General features: G+C 34.5%; 1 protein-coding gene across 2 annotated transcripts in view; it reads left to right on the top strand.

The window, feature by feature from the left end:
- Positions 1 to 27176, top strand: part of Adam10 (ADAM metallopeptidase domain 10) — a 141773-nt gene that overhangs the window by 56891 nt on the left and 57706 nt on the right. For both annotated transcript variants that reach the window (XM_020168723.2, XM_074066064.1), the window contains exons 4-5: positions 2998 to 3156; positions 21029 to 21129. In XM_020168723.2, the coding sequence (XP_020024312.2) occupies positions 2998 to 3156; positions 21029 to 21129 (260 nt within the window). The remainder of the gene's footprint in view (positions 1 to 2997; positions 3157 to 21028; positions 21130 to 27176) is intronic.

Here is a 27176-nt window from a genome sequence, read left to right as displayed (position 1 = left end):
AGAAATTAGGAAAAATCTTAAAGGAAACTGTAAAGGTCATCTTAGCCAAAAGTAATGTGACAAAGTCATTCATAGGAAACTCTTCCAAGGCCTATTCGCAGAATCTATTTGCTTTTCTTTGACAGTTTAACAAATTTCTTTCTTTTTAAAAAAATGTAATATACAAACATTATTTATTTATTTTTCATTATTGTGCTGGGTGGGGGTACATTGGAGTATTTGCAAAAGTTCTTATAATGTATCAAATATATCATATTTGAATTCACCCCCTCCTCTGCTCTCTTTCATCCCCCCTTCCCCCGATTCCCAGAACACTCTGAACAGGTATTTTTGCATTTACTTACATGTGTATACCTTATTTGGACCACCTCCCCCCACCTCCCCCTTATAGGCAGAACCTGTTCTCCAATTTTATAGAAGAAAAAACATAAAAGATAATAAGAAAAACCTGGCATGTTTGCTAGTTTGAGATAAGGATAGCTACATAGGGAGATTCCTTGTGTTGTTCCATGCATATATATTATAACCCAAATTGGTTCATCTCTACCAGACCTCTTCACTACTCCCTAGTCCCCTTCCCATAGTGGCCAGTTAAGAGTCTGTATTCATTTCTATACAGTGAGCACATTAACCACATTCAAGTTTTTGCCCTGTCCTTCCAGTGCATAGTCTCCCCTTAGTATGACCCCTGTTCAATAGTATTACTGCATTTGTTTAAGGTCTCTAATCCACATACCAGGGGAAACATGGGATTTTAACAAATTTCTTTTACTATACTACTTTTAAAAGGTTTTGGGAGGCTGGATGGCACATTTTACCCAATAGAAAGTTACATCTGACAATAGTGTAGGAGGAAGAGAACAGTTATGGAAGTCATAAAAAAAAACAAATAATTCAAAGTCATGTGGGGTATTGATAGACAGATGTCCTTGTGTTGCAGCTCCACATTAATAAATATTCAAGATTATCTCCCCTTAACACAAACTGTTGGAAACTTTATTTCTGCATATTACAGGGTCTTCCACTCAAAGTCATAACATTATGAAAAATTAGTTGTTTAAAGAAAATAAGTATAGTTTTTATTATTCCAGATAAATGAGGCATTTTTATACTTAAACTTTCCAACTATTAAATTAGAGGGTTTTAAATTTTTTCTTACAGTTCTGTAACCAAAGGAAGTGTTTTTTAAAATCTAGTTTTTAATGCCAGATTATAGTGTCCTATTATTTTCTTGATCATTTATCTTGTTAGGCAAATAACTTAGTAGTCTCTTTCCATTTTTGCTAGGTCGTGGTTAAGAAATGTACAAGACTATAAATGAATTGCTATTATAAAAATGATTTCATTTAAAATATATGCCTTGGGCTTTTATTTTCAGTCCATGATTAACTCAAAGTCAGCTAATTAACAATCTGTAACTTAGAAATTATGGAAAGACTAGAGCTGGTTGTATAGCTCAGTGGTAGAACATGTACTTGTTAGTATGCATAATGCTAAGAGTTCAATCCCCAGTACCAAAATAGACAAAAAGAAAGTATGGGGCTGAAGGCATGGCTCAAGCAGTAGAGCATCTGCCTAGCAATCATGAAGCCCTGAGTTCAAACCCTAGTACTGGGGGAAGAAAGCAAAGCTTGTTTTGTTTTGTTTGTTTGTTTGTTTTTCTTGGTGTTGGGATTGAACTCAAAATCCTGTTTTTAAGGAAAGAATTTTAACTTCTGTTTTTTGATGGTAGTGGGGGGTTGAACTCAGAGCCTAATTGTTGCTAGGCATGTGCTCTATCATTTGAGTCACTTGATCAACCCTAATTTTTTTTTTTTTTTTTTTGAGACTTTAGTTATGTTTTACAGGCTAGCTTTGAACTTCTGGACTCAAGTGATCTTCCTGCCTTAGCCTCCTGAGGAGCTGGGATTATAGATGCATACCACCATGCCTGGCTTTGGTAAATTTAGCTTTTAAAGTGTCTTTTTTTTTTTAGGATGCAGACATGCACCTGTAATCCCAGCTACCTGGGGGGCTGAGTTAGGAAGATTCCCCCGAGTCCATGGATTTTCCTCTCTCTCTCCCTCCTACCCTTCTTCCCTCCCTCCTTCCTTTTGGTGCTGGGGGTCAAACCCACTCTAGGCAAGCACTACACCATTGAGCTACATCCCAGGCTTGGATATCCTATTTCTAAACATAAACAAAACCAAAAAAAGGTGGTGGTATTGGAGATTTGACTCAGTGATACACTAGCGAGGCCCTGGGTTCAATCCCTTGCCCCTCCCCAAAATGAAACAAAATAAATCCATCCCTTTTTCTGTTGCTTACCCTTTCATGTCATTTGATTTTTGTGCTTAGATTTGTGATTATATTTAGAACAAAAAGTACTCCTTTTTCTTTCACTAGGAAATTGTAATCAATTTAATAGTATTACTGATCTTTGTCCAGTATCTTAAAAAGAACTATAGGTATTCTTTTGTTTGCTTCTGAAATATTTGACACATTCGTATTTTAAAATGTACTTATAAAACCTAAAGGTGGCAAGGAAAACAAAAGATTCTTGTACAGTATGTTAGGTGGGAAAGGGTCTTTTTTTCTTATGGTGATTAAAGGAAAGTTTTTAGCAGATACTTTGAATATTTTTATTCTGAACGTATATATTTTATTAGTGGATCGGCTTACCTTTTTTGAAGTTTAAGCTAATTTAACAATTAGTTAATGAATGACTACTGTATACATGCCAGGCACTGTGCTGGGTGCTAGGAATGTGACTAGTATGACAGATGTTCTAATTGTCATTGTCCTTAGTAGTAAGTAATTGTATATGTTTTGACTAAATACCAGTTGCTATTCATATTTCATATTTAACTTGATGTAGTTTATGTGAAAGTTAGTTTCCCCTGTAAATTTGTACTTGGGGTATTTGAAAAATGTTGAAAAATGATGTTTTATAGATGAATGAATTTAACATTCATGTGAAAAATTAAACTTTCATGAGTTTCTTGCTTCCATTAATAGGTGAAGAAGGAAGTTTTAGTCATGGGTCTGTTATTGATGGAAGATTTGAAGGATTCATAAAGACTCGTGGTGGCACATTTTATGTTGAGCCAGCAGAGAGATATATTAAAGACCGAATTCTGCCATTTCACTCTGTCATTTATCATGAAGATGATATTAGTAAGTATTTAAATTGTTTAAGTTGCCCTTTGCAAAAAGGCATAAGAATGGTAAAAATTGTGTGCAGACAAATGAAGACTAAGCTGCTTTCTTTCCTAAGCTATTAATCAGGCTAGAAAGTAGTTTAACAAGTACAATCTCAATTTAATGAGTAATGGACCGACACAGTATGGCAATTGTCTTGTTGATCCATGTCAGCCTTCTTTGTTGATAGGGTACAACCAATTCTATTTGAACTATGAGTCAACCAAATCCAGTTGAACTGAAAATCCTGTAATCCTGTATTTTAAGATCAGCTGGTATGTGTAGGGCTAACACTGTGTGTGTGGCCCACTTAAGGTACAACAACATCATCACTGTGTTCTTATGTAAGTTTTTGTGTGTATATTTGTGTAATATTTGAGGAGCATATTAGTTATATTTGTAATTTCTAAATCCTTTCAATGTTTCTTTTGAAATCATGAAACAATGACTTGCTCTCAGCTTGGGAAGACTCCATGGATTTTGTTCTCTATCAGTCATCCAGTCATCATATGATGGCAATTTGTTGGGAGAAGTTTTTTTTTTTTTTTGGGTGAGACTGGGGTTTGAACTGAGGATTTTGTGCTTGCAAAGCACACACTCTACCACACATCTCCAGTCCATTTCGTTTTGGTGGGGTCCTGTGAACTATTTGTCTGGACTGCCCTAGAGCCAGAATCCTCCCAGTCTCAGCCTCTCAGGTAGCTGGGATTATAGACACAGGCACTTAGCTTTTTTTTCTTTAATTAGTATATGATAGTTAATACAGGAGATTTTGTTGTGGAGAATTCTTCTTCAGTGTGTTTTGGTGGAACTGGGGTTTGAACTTAGGGCCTCATGTTTGCTAGGCAGGTGCTCTACCACTTGAGTCCTTTTTTCTGTATTTTAAGAATAGAAATGTATTTAGACTTTACCTTTTAATTCTACCACTGTGTGTATCCATAGTTATTCAATCATGGAATGCTTCATTAAAATAACACAGAAACACATTAATTTATATGCCTCTTAAATACTCTTACTTCTTTTTATTGTAATGAGCCTAAACTTTCCACTTTTGTCTATTTTCTTTTTTTTTGTCAGTACTGAGGTTTGAACTCAGGACCTCATACTTGCCAAGCAGTCATTCTACCACTTGAGCCTTGCCCCAGCCCACCTATTTTACTATTTTTTGTGGTGCTAGGGCTTGAACCCAGGGCCTTGCACATACTGGACAAGTACTCTACCACTGCCCTATATCCCCAGCCAACTTTACAACTTAAGTGCTTCAATCTGTCTAATTGCTTATTACTGAGTTTGAATTACTATTGAAAATAGCATAATTATGTTAGGTAGGATGTATTTATGATTTTTGCTGCTTGCTAACTCAAACTCAGTGATGTTGCTTGACTGTGTCTTCACTTATCTTTATTTTATTCCTTTTTCCACCTTCACCTCCTGGTATTTCTAACTCTACATTTCTCTTCAATGTCCAAGCTACATTTTTCCTTCATAAGCAGGAACATAAATTCCTAGCCTTCCTTTCTTTCATCCATCTGGTTTGTCCCTTGCCTTGAAATTTTCTTAGTAGTTTTATCTCTTTGCCAGGTTTACCTTCACTCCCAGGGTATATTAGTCTCCAAATACAGTTTCTGTTTCGTGTGTGTGTGCGCGCATGTCTGGGGTTTGAACTCAGGGCCTCATACTTGCTAGGCAGGCTGTTTACCACTTGAGCCACTAAACCAGCCCAGTTTTTGTTTTGTTCCTTTAATACTCCAAGTATCATTTTTCTGTGAAGCATATTCTTCATAAATACTTAATGAAATCTTGAAATATTTTCCCTAGAATGTTCTTATAAAATCAAACAAGACCTTTTTGGGAAAGAAAGGAGAGGAAAAGAGGAATTTGACAGATTCTCTTTTCCTTCCAATCATATTGTAATCATACTCTTTGTTTTACAGTTTCCATCAATAATGTCTGCTATGTTTGTTCTGCCTGTTGTAGTTTCTGTCATTGTATCTTTTCTCTCTAGTTTCCATCTCTTACCTACTTCTGTATGGTTTAAACATACTCTACTCTTTCTTTACTTTCATTTATTTTTGTAATATAATTACATTTCTCCTATGTTGCATCCAATAACTTCCAAATATCTTGATTTATGTCAGTATTTCTTTTTCCCCAAAGATGATCAGTTAGTTTGGAAAATCAATGACTTTGGAGTCAACTTAGTTTTCTTTTCTTTGTGTCATTTAACTTTACTGTGGTAAAGATTCTTATTTTGAACATGCTCAAGTAAGTCTGTGTTTGTAGTAAGAAATTCATGTTCTCTTTATTATGTACTGTCAGAAGTGGTGTTATGTTTAAGTTACTTTGTTTGTAATTTCTCTAAGAAGTGAAAATGTAGCTATGAGAATGGGAGTAGAGGAAGGAGTTGCCTTTCTTTTTAATGTTCACAAATTTAGACAATTACCTTTCCTTTTTGAGGTGGAGCCTCAGCACATTGCACAGGCTGGTTTGAGCTTATGATCCTCCTGCTTTAGTCTCTTCAGTAGCTGGAGTAACATGTGTGTACTACTGCACCCAGCTTTAGACATTTACTTTGAAAAATCATCTAATAATCTGTTTAGTTAACCATGGTTTAAGAAACGAAAACATGCATGTATTAACTTTCTATAGTATCTAAATACTAATTGCTCTGATCCAGATTCTGGACCAGAATTGGCAAACTTTTTCTGTACAGGGTCAAATAGTATTTTTAGCTTTTGGAGATATTTAAGCTCTGTTTGCAGCCACTCAGTTCTGTCATTGTACAAAAACATGAAGTGAGCATGACTGTTTAAAAACTTTATGGACATTTATATTTGATTTCTCTATGATACAAATTATCCTTCCTTTCCAAATAAAAATAGGTAATAGGACTTTTTGTCCCAAAAGCTGTAGTTTACCTACTACAATTCTAGAGGATAGGCAGATTTCCTTTATTGGCTCTTTAAACTCTTTATGTTAAAATACTAAAGGTTCTAAAAATAGCAGCAGTAGTAAGAGTAGTTGTTTAATATATACCCACCAGTATATAAATTTTTTGCATTATTTGCTTTTATCTTCACAATAATTTTGTGAAGTATAAGTACACATATTATCCCTACTTTATAGGTAAGGTAAAGAAGGCTTGGAAAACTTCTATCACTTGATTGGACCTCATGTTCTTTATCATGTGCTCTTTTGTTTCATTCATGGGAAAAAACTAAATTCTCACTGACTTTTACAACAAGCATTTCTAGAGTTTACTGAAATCTCTTAAGCCTCTCTAAAATCATATTTGCATCTATTGCTATTTTAGGCCAAGTTTCTCAATATATTTAGCAATGGAACACACACATGCACACACATTTTTTTTTTTTTTCTTTTTTAAGACAAAGTTTGCTCTTAACTGGTGATCCTCCTGCCCTAACCACCATGGCCAGTAGCAATAGGTGTTTTATTTTACAACAAATTAAAAGACAAGTATGCCTTTTAATGTATGTTATTTTTGTCTCATAATTTCCTTATGTGCTAGTAATTTCTTTTCACAGTTAAAGAACTGTATGTTTGTTTATATTGCTGTGTCTATGCCTAAGTGAAGTTGGTGTCCTGTATGTGTCATTCTCACTAGAAGCAAGCAATTAGTAGGGGAAAAGCCAACCTTGGGTGGGACTTCTGATGAGAATTTGGCCATGTTCCTCAATATTGTTTTTGCAGCTGTAGGCTGTATAGAATGACACTGTTATTCTGGAGAACCTTAGGGAATACTTCTAAAGCTGTTTCAGAACATAGCGACACTTTTTTAGCAAAAATATTTAATAACTTCTCCAGGTGCTTTGATACCTAGTTAGATGTGATAGTGATAACTACATATAGTTACCAGCTTAAAATTCACACTTGTTCAATTCTGTATTGAGGTAGTAAAAGTACTCTCTCCTAGGATGTAGAAGTGTGAACAGTTATGACAAGGTAAGAATGCCACTTAATACTCTGCCCCTGACACAGTATTTTGAAGAAACTTAGAGAAACAGTCTTACATTCTGTAAGAATGTCTGACTATTATTGCTTTGAATCATTAGTTTTAATCATGTACCCATGTGAAACAGAGATTTGTGCAGGACTGAGAGCCTCCACTTAACTTTGCTGGCTCAGGTGTTTAGCCAGAGGGAGGGTTGGAGTTCTAAATTCTTGTCTCAGGAAGCCAGAGAATGAACTTCAGGGTCAAGGAGAATGAGTAAAACAGGAGAGTTTATTGAGATAAAAAAGTGGAAAGAGGGAGAATAGAACCCTCAGAGTTTGGAGGGGGGGGGGTTGTCCCAAGAGAGGGTGCTCGAGAAGTGGTGTGGTCTGAAGTTTTTACTATTTTTTCCAGGGCGTTGTTTAATCTCTATGCTAATTAGGTATATAGAAACCAGCATTTTGGTTGGCTGTCCCTGCAACATTATGATTGGTGGTGTCCTAATCCTCATAGTGTCCTCATTCTAGTCTGTCCTGTTTTTTCTTCTTTTCACCCTTTAAGGTCACAGAAAGGTCATCATGGAGGTTTCCAGGGGCCCCTTTATCTCACTTGCACCCTTTTGTGTACTACCTATCTGAGAGGCAAAGGTCTAAGTAATTTTTCTGTGCTGTATTTCGTAGAAATACTTAATCTCTGAATTAAAAAATTTTTAAATTAAATATCTAATTCTACAGAATAAGTATATTTGTGTTTATTCTTTTCATTTTAAATTTGTTATTTATTCAAGTGTGGTACAGGAAATATCAGAGAGCTTGAATTTGCCTGTGCCTCCTACTGTCAGCATGAGGGTTAACCACAACTATACTTGTCTCTCTTTTTCTTTGTGCTCCAGTGGGAAGACCTCTAATTTCTTAAAATTAAGATTGTTAAACTTTTTATTTTACCTTTTCAAGATAGAAGCCTCATTCATGTAGAAGCCTCTTCATTTTTAGAAGCTTATCTTTAAAAAACTAGATAATTCCATGTTGTGTTTTTGAAGTTGCTAGCGTGAATGAGTTTTGGCATTTACTAAGGCTTGCAACTTTTTGTGACACTGTGGGAAGTTGGAAAAGGTGGAAGAAGGAATTGAATTGGAAAGTATTGGTGATAAATAGCATTGTTCATATCATTCATAAGATGAAATTCTGAAAAGTGCCTTTAAAAGTTTTCTTGCCTATTTAGGTCCAGTCTGGAGCTTGGGAATCTGCTTATGTATTTCAAGTTGTGACATGCTATAGAAATGTTGAGCTGTAGAGTACTGTGATTAACAATCAATATTAGACTATTAGGGTCTGTGACTTCAGAACTCTCAGTGTGTACAGGTGTGTTAGATAATTTCTACTCCCTGCTGTCTGATTTAATTTCCATGCTTTACTTGCTGAAAATTAAGCTTTTTGCTTTTTATGTACTAGTGCTTGAATCCAAGACCTTGTGCTTGCTAGACAAGCACTCTGCTAATTGAGCCATGTCCTCAGCATCCTTTATCTTAATACTTATTTAAGCACAGTGACAATATTTGAAAGAAATAAAAAGATTTAGAAATATTTTTTGATACCATCTTTGCTTTTTTTCTGAGTTAATCTCTAGGAAATATAAATTAATTTCTCCAAACACCTCACTGGCAGAAAAGTTGATAAGACCATGAGAGATGATAGTTATTTTTAAATAATATTTAATTAGAAATGTAAGATGCTTCAAAATCAGATAAAAAGAAGCCAGGTTGGTGGCACACACCTGAAATCACAGCCCTTAGGAAGCTGAGGCCTGAGGACTGCCAGTTTGAGGCCAACCTGGGTTACATAGTGAGACACTGTCTCAAAAAAAAAAAAGAAGGATAAAGAAAAATCAGATAAAAAGAGATAGTAAGAGCTTTAATTCTTTTTAGTGAGATTTGGAGAAAATTTGCCTAGCCTTTTCATATTACACAGTCAGAAACTTTCTATAACTAGGACACAAGTTGAGAAAGTTTTACATCAAGACTTTTTTGAACTGTTCATGTGTAGGAGATTCTGCTGCTTTTACTGTTAGTATAGACAGGTGTGACTGTTGTGAACCCTTTTTTTTTATCCTTTGAATTCATTTATTAATTAATTTTTTTCTTTTTACCCTCACTTTTATTGTGCATATTAATTATATAATGTGGGAGGTTTCATTGTGGTATTTCTATACATTCTATTATATATTTTGATCATACTACCTCTTTATTTCTTTTTTTTTGTGTTTAATTTATTTCTTTTCTCCTTTTATCATTTTTACATTTACTCCCCCCCCACCACCACATGTGGACCCTTAACAAGAAGATTTTATGCTTCCCTTTAATCTTTTTCTATAACAGCCTTTTACATATAAATTTTAATCTGCACATTTAAATGTGCAGACTTACTGGTAATTCATACAATATGCTGGAGTGTTTTAACTATGACAAAATATCTTTGTGAATATTCAAAATATTAAATGGCTTTAAAAATGCATTTATACTGGTATTAAAAACAAAACAAAATTCATTTAATGATTCCATTTGCTAAGTAGCTTCCTTAAGTCTATTAATAAAACTGTGGGAAAAATAGTTCACAACAAAAAAAAAGACCTTTTTTTGATTATGTGTGTATATTTGTTCGTTCATACGCATTTTTATTTTAAAGTATTTTAGCTACAATGAAATACTGTGCATCATTTTGAAATATTATTTAAAAATAACAAAGCTTTTATGTTACAAGATAACTTTGAAAGTCATCCTAGAAAGTAAAATTATATTTGGAAATTCATTTTCATCTGATTTGAATCAGAAATTGACTTCATTGTACAATATAGATATTGTAGTTATGATGCACCTTATTATTATTATTATTATTATTATTATTATTATTATTTGGTGGCACTGGGATTTGAATTCAGGGCCTCATGCTTGCTATGCAGGTACTCTCTCACTTGAGCCACTTGCCAGCCCTTTTTTGTGGTGGGTATTTTTGAGATAGGGTCTTGCAAACTATTTGCCTGGGCTGGCCTTGAACTTTGATCCTCCTAATCTCTGTCTCCCAAGTAGCTAGGATCACAGGCATAAATCCCTGGTCTATAATACAGTTTTAAGTATAGTTTTCAATACACTTTGAAATGAAGTGTTTGAGTTTAGAAATAGGTTAGTTTGTGAACATTTGATTTGTTAATAAGAAGAATGAATTTGAAAGCTTTGAATTAAGACTTCACAACGCTATATATTTTAATAATCAGGGCATTTTACATGGTGATATTGTTTTTTCATCATACTTAGGCTGTAATCTGTTCATGGACAATAGAGTTGTTTGTAGGTAAAGCAGAAGATTGACATACAGCTGAATTCAATAGAATTCTACAATTTTAGTATTGCACTAGAACTCAAACCTCACAGTTTAAAAATAATGAAAAGTGGGCTGGGGACATGGCTATAGTAGTATAGTGCCTGCCTAGCAAGTGCAGGCCTTGAGTTCAAACCCTAGTGCCGCCTCCCCAAAACATAATGAAAGCTGAAGCTTTAAGTCTTAAATAGGGCTAGTGGCATGGCTCAAGTAATATAATGCCTTAGCAAGTACAAAAGCCGAGTTCAAACACTGGTACTGCAATGATTGTGGTAAGCGATACACAGGTATGCATACATACAGTCATAATGTTGTATCAAGAATGTATTCAACTTTCATTTGACAATTAAATATATAAATACAAATTTTAAAAAGTCCTGACTAACTTGTATGAGGTACAAATGACAAGAATCTGTGTCTGTTGGTTTCTACTCCAGTGCTTTTTTTTTTTTCCCCCTGTATATTCTAAGTTAGCTGAGACTAGATTTTTGGGTGTTTTTATTTTCATTTTTATGCTGTCCTGAGCATGTACTTTACCACTGAGCTACACCCCCAGAGTAGTTTGATGAAAGTTGAAGGATGTAATAGTAATAATAATAGTATTAAAGGCAATTACAGTGAAGATTAAAAAAATGGAGAAAGCTAAGTTTTTTGGGGTTGGACTGTGTTGGGGTTTGAACTAAGAGTGTTGATTTACTAGGCAGGTGCTCTACCATTTGAGCCATGCCCCAGGCCCTTTACCTTTGTATTTTTCAAATAGGGCCCTATTTACTCTTTCTCTCCTTTTTTCTTTTTGGCAGTACTGGGGTTTCAACCCAGAGCCTCATACTTGCTGGGCAGTCATTCTATCTCTTGAGTCATTCCTGTTTTATTTTGTGTGTGTGCTGGGTATTTTTGAGGTAGGGTCTTGCTTTTTGCCTGGGTTGGCCATGAACTGTACTCCTCCTGATCTCCGCTTTCTGAATAGGTAGGATTACAGGTGTGACCGGCTCCTGGCCTGTCCTACTTATTCTTCCTATGTAGCTAGGATGACTATGTCCAGCGTTCGTTGGTTAAGATGGGGTTTTGTGAACGTTTTGTTTGGCCTGGCCTCAAACTGTGATTCTCCTGATTTCTGCTTTTTGAGTAGCTGGGTTTATAGGTGTGAGCCGCTACGGCAGCTAAGAGTTCTTTATTTTTGGTATTATTATTGATTTTACAGAAGGATAGACATATTTACCAAGAAATTTATATTTTAGATTGAAGTTTTATTAGTAATTAATTATAGAAAAAGTAGAGAAAATATTTTGGACTATGTATAGTAGGGATAGGGATTGCCTATGTGGGGATAATTGGAGCTAAAAGTCAGTCTTTCATGTTTATTACAACACAGTTCAATAACTGATTTTATACTAATGACCTTGTGAGAATGGTTATTGGAGAGATTACGGCTCCTGGTGACTATTGGTGTCAGAATCAAGGCCTGATCTTGCAGTTAAGTTCCCATTTAACCTGCTGGTCATGTGGAGGGAAAGGTGTCTTGCTGGGAGTAGTGTTGGGCAGAAGATCAAAACTGTAAATACTACCCTTCCATGGACTCAGTGATTGAGAGTTAAATAGAACTATTTCCTGTTTGAGGTGGTGTCATGGTATGTGTGTTATTTATTTATATTTGTGCTTCCTACAATAAAACAAAAACAAGAAGTTTGCATGCAGAGAGACTGGAAGAAAGGCAGTAGATCTAAGGCTGATCTTTGTTTTAAACAGGCTGAGTATTCTACACCCATGACTCATTCTTTGTTGAAAGAATATGCTGTTTGGCCTTTTCAGGGGAACCACAGTACATCCTATGATTTTGCATCTCAATGAGGGCTTATTCATTTGTTGAACAAAGGCTTTTTCTAGAAATGAGGATTATATTGTCAGTAATTTCAGAGAGAAAATGTCATTGTCCATTTTTATAGTTAATGTTGTGACCAGGAAAAATGGGCCCTTTTAGAAGTTTTGGAAGTATATAGCAGAAATTTTATTCTTAACCTCTTTTTTTTCTATTAAGAGAGTTTGAAGAATTTGACAGCATATAATAGTGTTTTGTGGCTTTGGAATTTTTTTAACCCTAAATATCAAACTTTCAAAAGGAATTTATTGTTTAATTTAAGGTATGTAAAATGCAGTTTACAAGGAAATAAGATATTAAATCTTTCTAAATATTAATCTTTTTTTTTTTGGACCTGGGTTTGAACTCAGGGCTTCGCACTTGCAAAGCAGATACTCTACTGTTTGAGCTACACCTCCAGTCCATTTCGCTCTCGTTATTTTGGAGGTTGGGGGAGGACCTCATGAACTATTTGCCTGGGTGGGCCTTGAACTGCAGTCCTCCTGATCTCAGCCTCCCAAGTAGCTAGGATTATAGACTATGAGCCACCAGGGCCCAGCTCTTAAGCGCAAATCTTTTTTGTTTTTCCTTAAGCACTAATGTTGATGTTGATGTTGATTTTAAAATTGCAGTGTACTAAATAAATTTTAATTATATAGTCTCATTTCCCTGTACATTAATAACCATAGCTTAATGTTCTAGTATAGTTTCATAGAGTTTTAATAACCATAGGTTCAGCCATAGAGTTTTAATAACCAGAAAGCTTTCATGTTTTCAAAATGGTTTTAAAAGTCATAGAAGCATTGTAATTTTTTTCCCATTGATTATTGAGACCACTATGCATAGTTTCAAAAGCTTGCAGGATCAGTTTTCTGGCCAGTGCTACTATGGTCAAGTGAGGACTGCCTGGTGTGATTGTCAGGGCCATTAAGGAACTGCTTGAGGTTATAGATCTTGACTTTTGAAAAGTCATAGTTACCAGTTCTCTACAGCCACATGTAGCTGTCAAGTTGTAAGTAGAGTTGTATGTATTTAAGCACGCTTCTGTTGAGTGTCAAGGGTTTGGTTAGGGGACAAGGGATTTGAAGGTGAATACAGTGGAGTAATTATAATAATAATCAGCTATGGGATTTCAGCTGAATAAGGAGCAGAAAAATAATTCAGTGAAAGACAATGAGCAAGGTGGAAGCGTTGGTATATTGAAGGTTCTTACTTGATGTTGAATGATTATTGGTATCTAGAAGGAGTGTGCTGAAAAGATAGTGGTGGACAGAAGGTAGGATTATGAAGTGATTTAGTTTATCAGTAACAGCAAGTTGAAAAGCATAACCATAGAAATGAGAAGCTGAGTAGTAAAAGATTATTGGAGAAAAGATCAGAGTATATTGGAAGGATCATCAGCATGAATGTTGGGATCATTAAAAATTGTGATGGCTGATGTTAAAGGCGTTGTGAATCAAGATCTGAAAATAAAGCTACTTGTTTCTTGTCAAATTCCATTGATAGAAGCCTGTATGATAACATGATGTTACTTTGAACACTGGCATGTGTTTGACTTCTCTGTGAAGGAGTGGTAGAAATCTACTTAATATCAAGTATATACACAGTGTTATACATACATGTGTTTATGTATATAAATATCAAGTATGTTTTATGAGATAACCACTAGACATTATTTGATTAATTTTAATGTTAAAATACTAATATCTTGATGATAACCAGTGCTGCTCATAACCTCAAGATTCAGTTCCAAATATTATAATCTCCTAAAGGCAAAAATGCCTTAAGTCCCTTAAAATCTAAAAAAAAAAAAAATCACATAAACCAGGAGTAGTAGTAGTAGTAGCAGTAGTAGTAGTAGTAGTTAGTAGTAATAGTAGTACACAGTTACTCTAGAGGCTGAGGGAGACGGATCATTTGAACCTAGAAATTTGAAGCCAGCCTGGACAACATTAGCAAGACTATTCTCCCTCTCCTCTTTTCCCCCAATCCCCCCAAAAAACCTCAGAAATTACAGTCCCAAGAGATTAAAATTTGAGATATTGATATTCTGAAATCTGAAATCCCCCCTAAGTGCAATTTCTATGGTGGGGGAGCTATGTAAGTGGGGCAGAAAGCTGAACTGTAGAGAAGGGATTGGCCATACCATATGGCATCATTGAAAACTTCAGCTTAGAACTGTGTCATTTGTCTGCATGGCATTCCAGCTGAGGAAATTCCAGGAACTTCTAATGAATTCAAGGATTATTTGCTGGAAGAAGCCAGTGACATTACTGGATTGGTTTGAAAATATGTATGCTGTAGTATAAGAAGATTCTTAGGTGATGTTGTTGCTATTTGATCACCTGTATTGTTTCTGTCAGTTTTATGGTTGGTGTACGAGTGCACGTGGGATGGATTTCTGATTTCCAAAACAACATAGAAACATGGCACAGAGATGGGGAAACTTAATAGGGATTACTCATGTCTGTGTATATTAAATCATAGAAGAGGTTGAAAAGGAGTTACACCATATAGAAGATGAATATAAACTGTGCACTAAAAGAAAAATAGTTAACTATTCCTCGCTATGCAAGACTTCAAAATATAGTTAATGTTAATGAAACTCCCCTACCTCTGCAGTTGGCTAATCTATGCCGGTAACATACTTTTTCATGTGTTTAATTTACTTTAGGTTTTTTCTTCCTTTAAAGTTTTTCCGCTATTTTAAATTATCTGCATTAATTTTTTTATAATTTGCTATGCTCATCTTTTCATTCTTTCCAGTACTTGAGGTATGTATTTCTGAAGAATTTTAGATTAGGAGTTCAAATTGGTTTTATGCATTCTTTTTTGTTTTTTGTTTTTTTTTGAATTTGACTCCAAGAAAGTACATTATTAGAATGTTGGCTTTGTTTATAAGCATTGCATATACATGTAAAAACATTGAAACTTACTCATTAAATGAAGAGGTGTCCTTTTTGTAACATCTGCATTTATGAAAGATTAATTTTTTTGAACACTTGATTCTTGAGGTGACTTCATATATAATGGTGGCCCATTGTGGTTTTTGATGGATCTCATCAAAAGATTTGGGTTGTCTGTCATGGTATGTCAACTAACTGCAGTTAGTAATTTGTGTGCACAAAATTACCAAGTATAGGGATATGTCCTTATACATATTTTGCTTTTTGACATATTTCTTTAGGAATATCTGCTCATAACTGTTATATATGAGTGATTGCCATTAGCGTATCCAAATGTTTATACTTGCAGGGATGTGTGTTTTGTTATCTATGTTATTGCATAAAGTGGCTTAATACATGTTCTGTCAAGTCTTTATATTTCTCAAATAAAGCCTCTTTAAAAATGTAAATAAATGTTTTTAAAGAAAAATGTGGAAAATATTTTTCCAGAATTATATTTTCAGGATATTTAGATCTTCAGAGATAGTTTATTTTCTTTTGGTGGTACTGGGGTTTGAACTCAGGGCCTTGAGCTTGCTTGGCAGACGCTCTACTGCTTGAGCCATACATTGAGCCCTTTTGGAGATATTTGAGACTTTAGAGATTTTGATCCTTTGGGATTTTGGCATTTGAAATTGTGTCTTTTAGGATTATGGTCCAAATCCAACAATAGAATATTAACATGTTTAGTATTATGATATCTGGGAAGTTTTTATATTATCAGGATACTATACAGTAGTGATTGTCGATAATACATGAATCAGACATGTACATCAGTGATGTTACAGTTGTTTAAAATGGGGGTATTTTTGTTCCATTTCTAAATTTAGTATTTACTAAGATGTTCAGTAAACTGTCATACACGTGAAATTGTTAAAAGTGGACCTGGGCATAGTGGTGTATACCTGTAATCTCAGGTACTTGGGAGGCTGAGGCAAGAAGATCACAAGTTTGAGGCCTACCTAGGTAAACTTAGTGAGACCCATTCTGTAAAACAAAACCAAAAGGGTTGGCAGCTAAGCTCAAGTGGTAGAGTGGTTGCTTGTAAGTGCAAGGCCCTGGGTTTAATCCCCAGCACCATTAAAAAGAAAAAAAGAAAGTAATCATTCAAGTGTATGGAAACTATAAAATTCTTTCTTTTCCAGAAATATTTTATAATAGTGTTTTGGGTCTGTGTAGGAGCAAATTAAAAATATATTTCATTATATGCTTTGAATAAAAGTAAATCCTCATTTCTGTCACATTTAGATTACTTATAGAATTACTTCTCAAGTTTGAAAAATACAAGACATAACAACAGAGATATCTCTAAGTATATTGGTTGAACTAAATTATATGTGAAAGCAGAAAATGTTGTTTTGACATACTAGTTATATGGTGGACTATAACTAGACTACTAATGAGCTTCACAGCTTACTGCTTTCTGAAACTAAAAATCTAACATTGAGTAAATCCTGCTTTGAAAAACTGTTTTGAAAAATGACAGTATTTCTGTAAGCACCCAAAATATCTAACCTGGGTGTTGTGCAGTCTGTAAGCTTCTCTCTGTAGAAATAATTCCTGCAATTTATCAGACTTCACCTAACTATTTGCCTGATAGGTTTTTTTGGCAAAAACTTTTGTCTTTGGATGGGTGAAAAACTAGTTACAAATGAAAATATTCAGAGAATAATATTAATATTACTAAAGTATTTTTTTGTGGGGGGGAGATGAGGTAAGGGGAACAGGTCTTGCTAGCTATGTAGTCTGTGCTAGCCTTGAACTTACTGTGTAGGTAAGGCTGGCCTCCAACTCAGGATCCTCCTGCCTCAGCCTCCCAAATGCTGGCAGCTTAAAATTATTTATAATATGACGGGCCAAGAATCTTTTTGTATTTTCTACAGTAGGGAGCCTTTGATGAATTCTATTATTCTCCTTAACAGATGTTTTCACCATGAATTAAGGAAATGCTAACTGTAATGTCAGACAGCCTCAGCATTCAGTGGCAGAAAACACATACAGCTCATTCCTCATCAGGTCTAATGCGGTATTCCCTATCAGGCAGATTTTCTTCAAGAAGTAATTCAGGAATACTGGTTCCCTTATTTTGTGCCCATACTATTCTCCTATTCCTAGGCTGTTTTCTACCAGCCATTCTAAAGAAAAGACCCTGGAAGGTCATGGCTAGTTATTCTCCTGCTCAGGTTCCTTTAGTTAGAACCTGGTTCCATGTTATAACTAATTTGGAAAGGAAGCTAAGGAATTTAATTGATAGATTTTTGCCCAGGATAGTGAGGAACATATTTGGTCAATGACTAACTGAAATTGTTTTTGGGTTTTTTTTTTTTTCAAATAAAATCTTTGGAAATAAAAAAAAAATTGTTTTCTAAAAAAACTGGGTAGGTAAGTGATGTGCTGGTATGAGGGGACCTTTGGGAGAGTTACATATTTTTGGTTAACAAGATTATTCCTACCTATCCATACCCGGGTATATGCTTTTTTAAAAACAAAACAAACAAACAAATTTAGATTTTGGTGGTAGTGAGGTCTGAGGGATGGGGAAAATAGGTAATGTCCCCATGTAGATGGGGAAAATTGGCTATAAGTGGTTTAATCATGGAGCTTTTCTTTGGAAAGTCTAAGTCAGTTATTGTTTATTTGGGAGTAGGATCAAGTATGTGCTATTGTATCTCACACACAGGTGTGAGAGAGAAGTTACGAAGATGGCTTAAGAAACTTCATGATAAATTAAATCAGTAGTTAGACTTAGTTCTTTGGAGGAAAGTATCTAATTCAGTTCTATAAGAATTTCATCAAATAGTGTTAAATATGCTTTTTTCATTGAGCCTACGTTAGCCTAAGGTAAATATTGAAATGGGTTCTTAGTTACGTAAATATTGACTGTATTCTAACAAATCTAAATTAAGGCACCACACACTGACTCATAAAGGAAAAAAATAACATAACATAGCAATTGAATTATAATTTATTTGCTTATCACACTGGAATAGAGATAAAAGTAAAAATTTGAAAATACATGAATTGGTTGCATCCTTTTTCTATGTATGGTCAAATGTTTTATGTGTCAGAGCCTTTTTTTACTTAATTGTGTAGTCACTGCCCGAGCCAGAAGCAGGTTTCATTATCACATACAGTAATGTCTTGTAAGAAAGAAAACATTTTCTTATCTATGATTTAATGAAAAACTAATCAAAGAAGCACTGGAGCTGAACTGTCCCAGTACTAGGGCAAAATAGCACAAAATGCTCAAGTGTAAATTACTAATCAAACTGAACTGGTACTACATAATATTTAAAATAACTGGAAAAATTCCAAGGAAGGGATCTAGTCTGTCTAACTGAACATGGAATTTCAGTGTGAGTGCGCTTATGTGTCTGTATTTGTCTGTGAGTATGCCCCATGATTGAATTGAGTATTCTTGGCATGGAAGAACTTCATCAGCTGGCAGTCCAGGCAAGCTACGTTCTGTCAGAAGCTGAGCAAACTTCATTTGGACATTTTCAGGTTAAAATTACTAGCAGAAGAAGGCATTGTGGTGAAAACATCCCAAATCTACCAAAAAAGATAAGGATTGAAAAATTTGGCATACTGTATTTTAAAACTTTTTAGCCTTTGTGGTAGGATATTAAGTACGTATTGGATGGTATGCATTCTTGCTTTTCCATAACCAATGTTTGAAACAGTAAAGGAGTAAATATATTAGATTTTTCTTACCTGCAGTTCAGTAGTGTTGGTTTTCTACTTCAAAATCATTTGAATTTGTTTCATAGATTCTACAGTTTTGAGTTTCAAACCTACAAAAAAGAGTAGTTGCCCAAAGAACATATATAGCCATCCCTGAGATTTGCTAATTTCTAACATTTTGCATCCTAGTATATATACTTTGGGGAATGTTGTTTTTTTCTTCTGTCCTGAAGATTGAACCCAGGGCCTCAGGCATGGTAGGCAAGCCCTCTGCCTCTGAGGTATATCCCTTGGAAGTAGGTTGCTGGCATAAAACTTCACTGGAGAATTTTGAAAAGCGGATAAATTGATCTCATCCAGTGTAATTGACTAAATAGCTGTAATATTAAACATATCATTAATTTAAAATATAATTTAATATACATTCTATAAGATTTCTCTTATGTCATAAAATTCTTTTTTTGCATTTGTTTATTATGTCTCTTTTAGTGTCTTAATGTATAACAGGCTCTCTCACCCCTAGTTCTTGAATTTTCTATTTTTTAATGACATGCCTTTTTTTCCTAGTTTAGGTCAGTGACTTACAAAATGTCGCTCATTCTCAGTGTGTTTGGGTGTTTACTCATGATTAAGTTCAGTTAACATACTACATTAGGTGAAGCTAGATATTTCTTACTCCATCATGCCAGGAGGCCATAATATCAGGCTGTCCGACTATTGGTAATGCGGGATTTAATCACCTGGTAAATGAAGTATAGTAATCACTGTATCTCTTTGGCCCAAAGGGGCCTTTCCCCTTTATAACTAATAAGTCATCTGTGAGGTGGTATTTTCAGAGGACTGAATATTGTGTTCCTTCACATCTTCAGCCTGATGTTTTTAGCACTCATTTATGATCTTTCCCAAATCGTCGTGTACATGTGGGGTTAAAATACCTCATAACTAAAAGGTATTTTAATTATGCTTTTCACATTTACTGGTTAACTTTAATAGCTGCTTAAATTCTTGACTTCTGATAAAGTAAATCAGAACTGTTACATCAGTGTAGGGTGTAGTGTCCATAACTCATACCTCTTCCTACCTGCCAGTACAGATTTCTATTGTAGTATTTAAGTAGTATTTCAAATGAAATAGTTAAACCAGCATATGCATTAAGTTCTAGATGACATTACCTGCGTTGCATGTATTTTAGTGTATTGCATGTATAAGCTTAGGGTTTTTCAGTGTTTCCTCTCATACCCATGTCTTGTATTTTATTTTGCAGTTCTCAATTATGGTTTCTAGATTAGATTTTAAAATATGTTGACACACTAAGGAGGACGTTAACAAGAAAGAAGTATGTAGAACTTTGAGAAAGTAGAATAAGTATTTATTTAAATGATTACTGAATTGAACAGTTAGTTGAAAATATAACCAATTCAGTTTTAAAGATAAATTAATCACTGCTTATGAACAGAAAACAAATGATAAAATAGTTAATTATTTGTAAAGCATTCATTTAAATTATACACTCAATAAATTTAAATTCAACCTACTTTTATCATGTCATGGAACATGTTTCTAGGTAAATTTTCTTGAGGCCAGTTGGTGTTCATACAAGGAATTCAACCCCCAAGTTATAATATTAGTTTAGCTATAGTTCAAGTTGAGGAAGCTTTGTACATTTGCAGCATAGGAAATTTAATGTGTCTGAAGGAAAAGTTATAAACTACAAAATGAGGTAGTAAATTACAGTCTTAAGATGCTATATTTATCTTAAGTAGTAAAGGTTGGGAAAGTTAAATCCAGAGTAAAGAATGATTATTATCCTGATTTAGAATTCACATATCACCCATAGACAGAAAGCTATAGAGACTGGTTATTTTTATTGAGGGAGGGAACTGCCATGTTTTAAAATTAAGATGTCTATCATAATGTCTTTCTTATAGGTGCTCAATAGTCACTTGTGACTTTTTTGTTATGACAGTTAATTTTTCACGTTTAGTATAATTAGTTATATCTAAACATATAGCAGTAACACTATTTCTTCTTTGTGCTTTAGACTACCCTCATAAATATGGTCCACCAGGGGGCTGTGCAGATCATTCAGTATTTGAAAGGATGAGGAAGTACCAGATGACTGGTGTAGAGGAAGTAACACAGGTAAGGATTTTGACACTAGTTCACATTTCAGAAATGGAAATGAATGTTGGTATGTGTTTCTGCATTTATGCCACTTTGGTGAAATACTGACTTTTTTTTTTAATGCTCAAATAGGCCTAGTAACTTGCAAAGAGATGGTGCTGAGATTGGAATACAGGTCTGTGTGAATTAAAATGTCCAAAATATACTCTGTTTTACATATTTCACAATAAAATACTGAATCTGAACTTGTGTTTTAGATAAATAAAAGTATTTGTAATAGTATTAATATATGGTCACTTTACTTGCCCTGTTTTGCTTAAGTGCTTCCCAGGTATATGTGTTTTTAAGAGACAGAGTCTTACTATGTAGTTCAGGCTAGCCTGAAACTTGTAATCCTCCTGCTCAACTTTCCAAGTGCTGGGTAGGCATGTGCCACATGCCCTGTATTCACCAGTTTTAACACTGAAAGTCTTATGTCCCTTGACAAACCTGGGTGGTTGTTCACCCTAATAAAAATCCCAGTAGGATTAATTTAATTAATCTCAGTTAAATTATATTTTAGTTGTAAGTAGGTTTTTTTTTTTTTTGCCATTTGACCTTTTAAAAAATTTTAGTCATAGGTGACCAAAGTTATAGTCATAGTTAGACTATAAATTCAAAATGAAAATAATTTTTCTCCTATGATAAAACATTTGTCATTTAATTTGTACATCCTTTCTAAAACTGGTAGGGTAATGTTTTTTTGAGCTGTGCATAGTTGTAGTTAGATAAATTTTTTTTCTTTTGGTGCAGGGGATTGAACTTGGTCTTGCACATGCTATACAAGTGCTTTACCACTGAGCTATACTTGCAGCCCCAGAGCTATTTCTTGATCTGCAGAATAGCATACACAATTCTATTTCAGGAGGATTGTTGGAGTATTACATGAGATTTTATTCTCATCAAATAACTATTGATCTGTCATATGTGACAAAATGTGGTAGGTTCTGGGAAGAGTTGGAGATTATAATGAAGGATTGTTCTCAAAAAGCTTATAGTTTAACTCGTTATATAAAGAAACAATTCAGGGTAGTAAGATATTGAAGACGATTGAGTACAGGATGTTATTCTGCACACAAGAGGAGTTGCTAACCTAGCTTTGGAAGCTTTGGTAATAATCAGAAACTAATAAGCAGGAGTTAGGTTAGCCGTGAAGAGTTGGAAAGAATATTTCAAGAAAGAGGAAAAGTAAGTAAGTACATGGAAAGCCTACACAGGTAGAAAGATCAGACAGTTATTTATGGTACTGAGGTTTGAACTTGTGCTTGCTAGGCAGGTGTTGTACCACTTGAGGCATGACCCCAGCCCAGACAAGAATCTTTAACTCAGGTGCAGGGTGCAAAACTGGAATGTTGTAAACTAATGAGATTTTATTGAGGTTACTCAGTTGAAGGGATAGTAGCTTGTGCAAAGGAGTGAGCATTGTATGGATAGAGGGAATGAGATTTAGATTGCTAAATATGATAGAGTTTAGTAGAGTGGCTCGATGTAATGTTAATATATAAAAGTAGGTTGCATTTATTTATTTCAGCAGTTGACTACCAGAAATATGAGAGGATAGCATTCATAGTAAAATCAGAGAATATCACATATTTCAGAATGTAAAAAAGAATTTTAAGACCTATATAAGAAAAATCATAAAACTGTATATAAGAAATATTAAAGATTGATTTTAAATAAATGGAGGAATATACATGTTAATGGAAAACAATATTTAATATCATAAAATGTTAGTTTTTATCCATGTTGATTTATAGATTCAATGCTATTACAATACAAATTATAATAGGATTATTAACACTTGATAGGTCTAAAATGTTATATGGAAAGTAAGGAATAAGAAGAAATAGGGAAGTGTTTTACTCTCATTTCCTACAGGGTATCAGGAAATGTTTCTCCCCATTTTCCCCATTTCTCCCTGCTTTTATCCTGTTATACTAAATGTCTAAAGAAGAAATAGGGCCCATCTAAAGGTGGTGAGCAGGAGGAAGGATTTACCCTAGACAGTATTAAGCCTTCCTATAATAACTGAGTGTGTGATATTAGCACAGAGATGAACAAAGTGACTAGAGGAATGAAATCAGTTGCTCAGGAGCAGAGCCATACATAACATAAACTTTGTTATGTGGTACATGTAATCTCAAATTAATGACCAGAAAAAAATGTTTATGTTTGTAAGGAGTAAAGATGGATGTCTTTATGTCATATAGATTAAAGTCTAAAATGAAAATTTAGAAACTCATAGAGTACAGATTTCCTTTAACAGCTGTGATGGAGTAAACAGTATCTAACTAGGCCTCCTGCAGTACTACTGCTAGGAAACTGACCATAATACAGTATAAGAAACATTATATTCAAACATTGGGGAATGGACAGTACAGGACTGAGCTCTTTGAGAACTTGCTGCTGATTTCTAAACTATACCTGCTCAGGGTGAGATTCTATGAGGAAATGCTGAAAGATAAATTACTGATGAATCTATGAACTGAATAACTATCAAAAGTTGTACTTGGTAGAGCCTCAAAACCATGATAGGAATAGGGCTAAGCTAGTCATAGAGTAGAGGCTACTTCATACCTGCCCAAAGCAAGCAGAAAAACATACCTCAAAAAAGTCAAGGTCATTTTTAAATGAGTTTGCTTGCTGTTAGAAAAAAGCTCAGTAATACTTGTTGAAAGAAGACAGAATATCCATATCCTCATCAATGTATCCTGCATAATATCCAGTATTAAAAGAATAGTACTGGATGATAAGAAACTGAAAAATGTGATCTAAAAACAATAGAAAAACCATCCTTATAGAAACAGAACCAAAACTTACAGGCATTAATAGACAAGAGCTTTAAAACAACTATCATTAATATGTTCAGAGAATTAAAGAAAATTGTGATGAACACAAAGAGAAGAGTAGGAGTGATAAAAGAGTCAATGGATCCTTTAGAACTCAGAAGAACTACATTATTCCTAGTGAAAAATTTAATGGATAGGCTTAAGAGCAAATTAATTTAACTGTAGAAGTCAACAGTTGAGTGAGCACACTCAAAAGATAATGAAGAATAGAACTATGCAGTTCTAAAATAACTGAAATTCAAGGGAGACAAGATGCCAATTTTTAAAAAAAAATTTAAGTGTACATGAGTGAGAAGGAAGAAAAACTATCAGAATACTTTGGCTAAAAGAAGTTTCTGCAGTTGAAAACAGAAGTTCATTTTCTTAGAAGACAACTAAAGCAAAGAGAGAAACTCAAAAGCTGCTCTAACTATTCCAACGTAAAGAAGTCTTATAACTAATCAAGAATACTTGTGCTGAGTACTGGTGGCTCACACCTGTCATTCTAGCTTCTTGGGAAGCTGATACCAGGAGAATGGTGGTTTGAGGCCAGCCCAGGCAAATAGTTTACAAGATCCCATCTCCAAAATAACCAGAGCAAAATGGATAAAAGGTGTGGCTCAAGCAGTAGAGTTCCTAATTTGCCAAGCATGAAGCCCTGAGTTCAAACTCCAGTCTTAACCCGCCCCCCTCCCCATGCCAGAAAAAGGAAGGAATACTTTTTCCTTATTTGTTTTCTAAGGTAGCATGGGATATATAGAGAACACTAATCAGAATGTTTGAAAACTTTGATAGTAGTTAAAGTAGAAAGCTAGGTGAGGTGATGATTCTCGCACTTGGGAGGTAGAAGCAGGAGGATTGTGAGTTCCAGGCTATCCTGGGCTACATATCGAGATCCTGTTTCAAGAAACAAAACACAAAAACAACAAAAGAGTGAAGCCATTTTCACTTTTGGTAAAAATCTTATCTAATAGGAGTCATGATCTAATGTCCAAGTTTGTTTGCTGATTCCACCACCAGTGCATCCTTTTCCCTGAACTGTTTTTTCCATAATCTCTATTTCATTAAATGAGGGTTCCATCCTAAAAGTGCTGTTTTCATACTAGAATTAAAGTTTAAATCTATGGTCCAAGAAGCTGAATGAAATTTAAGCAAGATAAACACAAAGACATACCAGGGTAGAGTATAATTAAGTTATTGGAAACAATCTGAAAATGAAGAAGTCATAAAAGCAAAGAAAAGAAGATAAACTTATTTTCAGAATCAAAAATATGTGCAGTTAATTGGTTGCCCATTACAAGTGTAAACCAGAAGACACAGAACATCTTCAAAGTATGTTTTTTTTTTTTAAATCTGTTGAACTGGGATTCTATATTATGTGAAAATAATTTTCAAAAGCAAAGTGAGTTAGGACTGGATGTGTTGCTCAAGTGGTAGAGCACCTGGCTTTGCAAGTGCAAAGCCCTGAGTTCAAACCCTAGTCCCCCACAAACATACACACGCAAAAAAATCCAGAGCTAATTAAAGATTGTTTTAAGCTGGACTGGACACTGAGGTACACACCTGGCATAACCTTCCTCCAGGAGGCTAAGTTGAGAGGATCACTTGAACTCAAGAGTTCTGGGCCAGCATGGGCAATAGAACAAACTGCTTGAAAACAAACAACAACAAAAAAAACCTTTTAAGAAAAACAAAAGCTGAAAAAAATTGTCTCTAGGAGGTCTACACTGTAAGAACATTAAAAACCCTTCTTCAAGTAGAAAAAAGATACTAGATGGAAATTCAGACCTAAACAAAGGACTGAAGACCAAAAGATAGAAAATATATAGCATAAATATAAAGGGCCTTTTTCTCATTAAAATTTTTCTTTGATAGACTGTTACTTAGTAACAGCATATTATGGGTTTGTAATATATAAAAAATCTGAATTTGTGGCAGTGGCACAAAGACAAGCGAAAGAAGAATGAAAGTATATTGTGTTTTTACACTATATGTGAAATGACATTGCAAATTCTGTAGCAGGGAGTCAGCAAACTACATCCTGTGGGACGTGTTTAGTTTTATAAATAAAGTTTCATTGGAACACAGCTACACCCATTCATTCATGCATTGCCTGTGGTTGCTTTTGGACTGTAGTGGCAAAGTTGAGTAGTGACAGAAATCATGTGGTCTGAAAATACAAATATTTACTATCAAACGTTTTTTAAGAAAATGTTGACATAAATGTCCGTTGCCTGGGAGCAATCCCTGAAAACAGTAGTGGGGTATGTGTGTGTGTGTGTGTGTGTGTGTGTGTGTGTGTGTGTGTGTGTGTGTGTGTGTGTGCGTGCAGTTAATAGATAAACAATGGAACAAAATGTAATTAAAAATACTCAGTTAATGCTAAAGAAGGTAGGAAAAGAAACACAAAGGAACAGAAAACAGACCTAACAAACAGAAAATAAATACCAAGATGCTAAATTTAAATCTGACTATATCAATGATTTCATTATATATAAATGGACTAAATACATTACTGAAAGCTGAGATGCTTACAATGATTTAAAAAGCAATACCAAATCTGTCTAAGCAAAATGCAATTTAACGATCAAAACACAAGGTTTAAAAGTAAAAGAATGGGCTAGCAGGCGACTCAAGTGGTAAAGTGCCATCCTAGCAAAAAGTAAAAGAATGGCAAAACATAACGCAGATTCATAAGAATGTTGGGTGATCATATTAATACCAAAAAATACGTTTCAGTTTACAGATTGCCACAAGAGACAAAGAGGAACATTTTATAATGATAAAAGAAATAGCAGTTCTAAATGTTAGTTAATAATCAAACTATAAAATAAATCAAGAAAAAACAGGCAAAACTAAGACGAGAAATGAAAAACCTCACCAATTATAGCAGGCGATCCATTCATTTCTGAGTAGACAAGTTGATAGACTGATAGAGTAAGTAAACAGATAATAAGAATATAGTACAATTGAACACCTCTGTCAACCTGACCTAATTGTCATTTATAGAACTCTCAAATAGAAGAATACACATTCTTTTTAAGTGCAGTGGGATATTTATTTCCTTTAATATGCTACATCATAAAACAAGTCTTGATAAGTTTAAAAGAATTGAAATTACCTAAAATAGTTTTTTACGTCTCCAGGGAATTACATGAGAAACCTGTAACAAAAACCAGGAAAATCCCCAAACACTGG

Source organism: Castor canadensis, chromosome 2, assembly GCF_047511655.1.
Source record: "Castor canadensis chromosome 2, mCasCan1.hap1v2, whole genome shotgun sequence".
NCBI classification, from domain to species: Eukaryota; Metazoa; Chordata; class Mammalia; order Rodentia; family Castoridae; genus Castor; species Castor canadensis.
The sequence above is the reverse complement of the archived record's forward strand: the minus strand, read 5'-3'. Positions and strand labels throughout refer to the sequence as shown.